General features: G+C 29.5%; 1 protein-coding gene across 1 annotated transcript; it reads left to right on the top strand.

Annotated features, from left to right (window-relative positions):
- The first annotated feature begins 580 nt into the window (after window positions 1-580).
- LOC21402496 (GDSL esterase/lipase 5) lies at window positions 581-6,188 on the top strand. The gene is made up of 6 exons (XM_010108777.2): window positions 581-606; window positions 1,571-1,755; window positions 2,349-2,467; window positions 3,164-3,394; window positions 4,063-4,339; window positions 5,902-6,188. The coding sequence occupies exons 1-6, from the start codon at window positions 581-583 to the stop codon at window positions 6,186-6,188; spliced, it is 1,125 nt and encodes a 374-aa protein (XP_010107079.2).
- The last annotated feature ends 1,559 nt before the right edge of the window (window positions 6,189-7,747 follow it).

Below are 7,747 nucleotides of genomic sequence, written 5' to 3'. Positions count from 1 at the left end.
TTATTATATTATATTATATTATATTATATTATATTACATTATATTATATTATATTACGAGTCTGAATTTTAGATTGAGAAGATTGTAAATTTTAAATTTTATTAGGGGTATTATGAAAGTTTTATTAATTGTACTATATTGATTTCCGCACAATCTAAAAGCTAAAATTGTCTTTAAGCTGTTTCTGATTTTATCTGTAGATTCTTAAAAAAATTCTTCAAAAGGCATTTTTGATTAAATTTACCAAATACTAAAATCAACTTATGCTATAAGCAGAAGCTAATTTTAGGAAGGACAAGTAATACCAAATTAAGCCATTTTCTATTTATATTACTTTGATATGAAGGTAATGCTTGAATAAGCTATATAGCACTTTTGAATTCTAATTATTAATCTTGTAGTACTTTGATATGAAAAATAAACTTAATTTAAAAATGAAGCAAATTTTAAAAGAAAATAATGTATCTGAATTAAAAATTTTTAAAAGGGATTTCTCTAATTTGCTCGTACGTGAAAGGCAGCGTTTAAGGAGGCTCGTTTATGTGTTGACATGCCAAAATTCTAAAATCAGAATATGACCATGGCAATGAACTCACGCCTCGACGTGTAAATTACAACTAATAAAAAACTGTTAAACTTGTCTTTAAATGCATGAATCTAAATTTTTATCTTTTATTTTTTATTAAAAATATTTTAATTAATATAATTATTTGACTAAAAAATATTAATTAAAATTAAGTTCATAAATTTTAAGGTATTTATCTCCTTATCTCTCAGTTTTTAGTTATCTACCGGAATTATTCTTATTATCTTGAATCGTGATGTCATTTACATACTATATTTCTCTTTTACTACTTTTCAGCAAGGAAAAAAAAAATCTATGTTCTTCTCTCTTCTCGGTCGTTTTATTTTTCTTTTTTCTTCTGTCTCTTTTTTTTTTCTTTCTCTTTTTGTTTTTCTTTAAAAGTACTTATATTTTACGTTCTGGTCCATGTAAACGTTTTGTGCTTGTAAATGCTACATCACATTGAAATTACACTAAGGGGTCGTTTGTTTTCTATATTCGTCTCTGATTTTGAATCATGATTCATGATTCTCTACAGTGTTTTTTCTCACAAAAAATATACGTAACACGAGAATGATTCTAAATCATAATTCTGAATACATAAACCAAACGTCACTTAAATTTTTTTTATAGTATATAAGGTGTTCTCCTGGTGATTTGATAGTAAAATTTTGATAATTTGCTTACAACTGCCATAAACGATGAAAGCTATAAATCTCCACTAAAAGACACATTCCCACGCTGATAATTACAATGCATTCCTAAGCATTAAAAATAGCTCCAAACTTTGTCGTTTATTCACATCGAGACACTATAAAAATAAAAAAACGACCGCCAAAATGACATTATATAAGATGTTGTGAGGAGAAATTGAGAAGATGTAAATGTACTACACCCCAACTCCTCCAAAATGTCAATTATATTGAATTCTTTCACAGATCACTCAACGATCGTTTGTATGATTAGTTTTTTTATTTCAATAAGCTTATACGGTGCGTTTTGTAGCCCCTTGGAGAGAACAGGCAGTGCCTTCTTCATATTTGGAGACTCTAGTGTTGATCCGGGCAACAATAATTACATAAACACCATACCAGAAAATCGAGCAGATTATGAGCCGTACGGCCAGAATGGGTTTTTCCCAAAACCCACTGGTAGATTCTCTGATGGTCGTGTTATTGTGGATTTTATAGGTAGGTATTTATGTACATAATTATTTGGATTCTAATGTTTCATTCGTTCTTCACAGATTTAAATTTTCAATTCGAGTTGAGATGTGACATTTTCTGAGAGCTTTTTACTGTAATAAAAAAAATTAAATATGACATTTTCTGAGAGTTTTTTACTGTAAAAACTTAGAACTGAAAACTCGAATCGATGAAATGAACGAGAGTTATTCTCATTTTATTTTGTAAACTTTAAAAATTATTGAACTCTATTTTTTTAAGTACTTTTTATAAAAATTTTAATAATCAGGGATTAAATGAGTCTAATTTAAAATTTATAGGGTAAATTAAAGCTTTTAAAGTTAAAGTGGAAAATATAAATGACTCTAAAATTGAGAGGTGATGGATAATAACAATTCAACGACTAAGAAGAAAAATTGAACAAGGTACCCAACAAAAATTATGCATAATGCATTTTCCTTATATATTTACAAATCCTTTTTTTAATTTGATATTGTTATGCTTTATGAGTCACGAGGTTTACGATTTTCCTCCAATAGAGTATTAGTTACCTCTTTTTCTCAAAGAAAAAATTTTCTAAAATTTCTATGATGACGCAGCGGAATATGCAAAGTTGCCAATTATTCCTCCATTTTTACAACCGTCTGTTGACTACGCCAAGGGTGTCAACTTTGCCTCCGGTGGTGCTGGAATCCTTTCCGAAACCAATCATGGCTTGGTAAGGAACTTTTTTATCAAGAAACAAAATTAAAAATACCATTTAAGATGATAAAAAAGTATTATTTATATCACTACATTTAAAAATAAATAAATATCATTCAATTAATAAAGAAAAAATAAAATATTATAATAATATTAAATTATTTAAAATCACATAAATAATAAGTTAACATAAAATCATGACAAACCATTTTTTTTAATTACCAACTCTTTTCACTAGAATGTAGAAGATGCAATTATATGTTTAATGGTCGCAAATGCTTTTTTTTTTTTTTTTCATAATTAGCCACTTATTTGATCGTGGCAAAATTCTAATTCAATAAATACATCACTCGGGAAGTGTAGGTATTTGCTACCTAGAAGTCACCCAAAACTCAAAACTCTCACGTTTTATGGTCCGTTTAGTTCGCTGATTTAAATTTTTTATTCGGGTTGATATGTAACTTTATGTGAGAGTTTTTTACTATAGTAAAAAAATTAGATGTGATTGTTTTTAAGAATTTTTTACTGTAACAAAACTCAAATTTTAAACTCGAACCGGTGAAATATACGAGGTCTTAAAGTATCAAACTTTAGAGGAAAAATGATTTTCTATATAATTAACAAGATGGCTAGTAAAGAAGATTCAACATTCGTGATGGGCCTTTTGTGCATGACGATATTATTCATAGCCTTGGTCGCTGTTGGGTTTTAGGTGATTGATCTTCAGACGCAGCTGAAGAGTTTTGAAGAGGTGCAGAAAACATTGGCGGAGAAGTTGGGAGATGAGGAAGCGCAGAGAGTGATATCAGGAGCAGTTTATTTCTTTGGCATCGGAAGTAACGACTATATGGGTGGTTATCTAGGAAATCCTAAGATGCAACAACGATACAACCCTGAACAATATGTTGGGATGGTCATCGGAAACTTGACAAACGCGGTCCAGGTAATATATAAAATTCCGTTTATTTTACTGATTTGAGTTTAAAATTTGAGTTTTGTTATGGTAAAAAATTCTCATAAACAGTCACATCTAACTTTTTTACTACAGTAAAAAACTATCACATAAAGTCACATATCAACTCGAATCAGCGAACTAAACAAGCCCTAATTATCTGTTTAAATTGTGTTAGAATTATATAGGGTACTTTTACATATTTGCCCATTTTTTTTATAGAGTTTTGATAATTTGCCCTCGTGAATTTCTAATTTTGGTAATTTGCCAGCAAAACCATTGCGATGTACCCCTTTTTTATGATAATGGTATTAAATTGGCGACGAAAAAGCACATTCGACAAAAATCAATTCCAACGTCCCAATTCAAACTGTAATATAAAATTTTAGCAATTTTGATAAAATGTGACACTTCGGTAATAATTTTACAAATTTAAAAGGCAAATTACTATTGCTAAAATTAGGAATTCAGGGATCCTACATATTAATGAGTAAATATGCAAAATACCCGTAGAACATAAAGTTGGGATGCAATTCTCTATTAAAAAAAAATAAAAAATTCCCGTAAAACAAATTGTTCTTTTTTTTTTCTTTGAAAATATACATGTCCCGTCAAACCATCTCGTTGATGTGTTAATTTGGGTGTCGTTTTTCATTCAGTTGCTGTACCAGAAAGGAGGAAGAAAGTTTGGATTCCTGAGTTTGCCTCCTCTGGGATGCTTACCAGCGCTGAGAGCTCTGAATCCAAAACCAAAAAAACCCAATGATGAAGAAGCTGGGGGTTGTTTTGAAGAAGCTCTTGCTCTTGCATTGGCTCATAACAACGCCTTAGATGCAATGCTCAAAACCCTTCACTACATGCTAAAAGACTTCAAGTATTGCAACTCCAATTTATATGATTGGCTCCACCATATAATCAATAACCCCACCAACTATGGTATGTCTAACATCTACATACACAAGTTCTCTAATTACTATTACATTTTTTTAATGTTAATATTAATATTACATTATGTAAGTTCTCTAATTAATATTACATTTTAAATGTGTAACTGGAGGATATCGTTAAGAAAAATAATTAATATTACATTTTAAATGTGAAACTGGAGGATGTTGTTAAGAAAAATCGTTCTTATTTGGTTTGAGAGTTTAACCGTGTGGTTTGAATTAGAAGTTAAATTTTGTTAGAGAAACAATTAATAGCATACCTTTTTATTTATTTATTTTTTTTGAGAGACTGAACCAAAACTATAGTATTTTGAATCCGCATATGTGGTGAAAAATACTAATTAGTAGTACATGTTTTTTAAAAATATTAGATTGAATTAGAATAATGTGCTAGATAGAAACAAAAATATAGTATGTAAAACTGATTAAAAGTTTTCGTTATAGTGTTCATTATCAATGCATATTTTTGCACTACGGATGTAGAATTTTCCTAAAATCAAACACTGCAAATTTAACGGTAGTAGATGTCTTGATTATTATTTTCTTGACCTGTTAATCCTCAAACTGTTAATATTGTGATAATTACATCCTTGTTGAATTAAGTTTTTGGCAGTTTTGATCGTACCTAAAACCAGTGATTTAACTTTCAAACTTTAATTCAGTAATCACAGATAGAGATGACTTGTAATTTCACATAATTATTAACAATTTACCTACAAAAATTTTAACTTTTAAGGGTTTTTAAGATTAGGGAAGAGAACATTTTGCATATATTATCATTTTAAGTTATGATTTGCATAACAGTTTGCACATATACAACTCAAAAAAAGAAAAACATTTTGCAAATATAACTATTATCATTATTATTATTATTATTTATAAAATTTCAAGTTATGTGCACAGAATTTTTAATTAAGGGACCAAATTAAACTGAATAAGGGATCAGTGTTTTCCTATGTAGTGAACTACTAAAAGAATCATAGTAATCTGTCCAATTAGTAATATTCACGTTGTCCTAAGTCATGTAATTCACAAAAAAAAAAGAGTTCATCTAAAAAAAAGAAAAAAGAAAAAAGAAAAAAGAAAAAAAAGTTTTCAAGCAAGTGACTCCGGTTGCAAAACATGGGTATTAAGGACATGTTTAGTTTGTTAATTTAAATTTTTAATTCGAATTTACATGTGTGTGAGTATTTTTTACTGTAATAAAAAATTAATATCTCGTTCATTTTACAGATTTGAGTTTTTAATTTGAGTTGAGATGTGACATTTTTTGAGAACTTTTTACTGTAACAAAAAAAAATTAAATGTAACATTTTTTAAAATTTTTTTACTATAAATATTTAAAATTAAAAATTCAAATCTATAAAATAAACGATACCCACTATTTATAAAAAAATTTTACAATAATAAAACTCGAATTCTCCGTATCTCCGAATTTCAGAATCATGATCACATTGTACCGTATCTGAGAATATTATATTGTCTTACGACAACTTTGATGAACTCATTCAACGTTTGACCGTTTGTGAAAAAAAAAAAAAAAAAAAAAAGGTTTCAAGGATGGATTGAATGCTTGTTGTGGAACTGGACCGTACGGAGGCATCTTCACCTGTGGAGGCAGGAAGAACATCAAAGACTACCAGTTATGCGACAACCCTCAAGATCATGTGTGGTGGGATTCTTTGCACCCAACTGAAAGAATCCACCAGCTCTTTGCAAATACTCTATGGAGTGGGCCCTCTTCGTCTGTAGCTCCGTACAACCTCCAGGATCTCTTCCTTGACCGGCAGATCACAATCGGTGACATCGTTGATCATAACCCACAATCTCAATATTGAGTATTATGCGGTAAGAGTATAAAAAATAAAATATATAGACACAGAATAATTATGTGAATATTGATTGTAACCCTATTGCAGGCTAATTTGAATAATTATGTGTTACAGACTGTCATATATATGAAGCTCATTTAAAGTGATTTGTTAAAGTTTAGATAATTTAAGTTTTAATATCTGATATGATGTGTGCCTTTAATGTGTAAAAAATTTATGGGTAATTTTTATTTTTATAATAAGTTAAAATAAAAATATAAAAAATAACTAAGTTATTTATATATAATGGTTATAGTTTTTAGATCACACATAATATTTAATTATTTTTGACATCCTATTATTAAAGAGAACAGAGGGAAAATTAAAGAATTTTCTAGGGATACGTGGAGTGGTAGAGTATTGAGTATTCTGAATCTGAATATTGAGTATTCTCAATATTGTCCCATCATTAGAAAATGAATATTGAGGATCCTGGGGTAGAGTATGAAAAATAATAGACACATTTCTCATATTTTTCTTACCCTACAAAAGAATTCTAGAGAGTGATAGCCCACTTTCCAAAATCTTAGCATGCACGTCTTAGATTAGTTTCCTTTCTTGTGACGGATTTTGGTTTGGATGGTTTAATTGAGGCCTCGTTCATTTTATCGATTCGAGTTTTCAGTTTTAGGTTTTTATAATAAAAAACTCTAAAAAAATATTACATCTAATTTTTTCTGCTACAGTAAAAAGCTATCAGAAAATGTCACATCTTAACTCAAATTAAAAATTTGAATTCACAAAGTGAACAAGGCCCGTTTCCTTAATGTATTTTTCTATGCCAAACGACATGTGGGTTATGGGTGTGAGACATGTGCTTGGTTGTTAAAAGCACAAATTATGTGGTTTTCAAACAATAATGAACACAACAAAGGGCTTGTTTTGTAGCTGTAAGTTAGAGCTGTGAACAAGCTGTATTTTTTTTTTTAGTCGTCTTAATTAGTCAATCTTCTCATGGTGAGGAAGACCAGAAAGTGAGAATTTTGCGTATGGTTTTGGTTTGTCAAAACGGCAAAAAGTAGCAATATTATCCCACACGAAATGGGAAGCAAACTCTCCTTTGGATGCGTGTACATTTGAAGCCAAAACAAGGTTTAAAAAGGGACTTATAATATTAAGTAATACATCTAGCAGCATCATCTGCGTTGATTTCGTCGATTTTTCCATTGTGTTTGGACCAACAATCATTTCCCACGTGCGCAACGAGGATGTAATACGTAGTAGTTAAAGAAAAAAAAAATGAAAAAATTCAACCGCAAGTCTTTGTTTTGTAACATATAATTGGGGTTTTTTGGTGAAGTAAAGTCAAATTTATATGATTATTTGGGACTTATAATAAGGGTATTTGGTATATTGGTATGGTGGTATAAACCAAAAACTTTGCCATGAGGCAATAATGCCAAATCGGTCGTTGTAGCAGCCACAAGCACCCCTAAATAAACAAGGACTTAAATGGTTTTTATGTTGTAATCACAATTTTTGTTTTCAGACTATAAGTCAAATTTAATTTTAGTGTTTGACGGCTA

The sequence above is a fragment of the Morus notabilis genome, unplaced genomic scaffold (genome assembly GCF_000414095.1).
Source record: "Morus notabilis unplaced genomic scaffold, ASM41409v2 Scaffold1303, whole genome shotgun sequence".
Taxonomy (NCBI): domain Eukaryota; kingdom Viridiplantae; phylum Streptophyta; class Magnoliopsida; order Rosales; family Moraceae; genus Morus; species Morus notabilis.
Note: the sequence above shows the minus strand (reverse complement) of the source record. Positions and strands in the feature narration are given on the sequence as shown.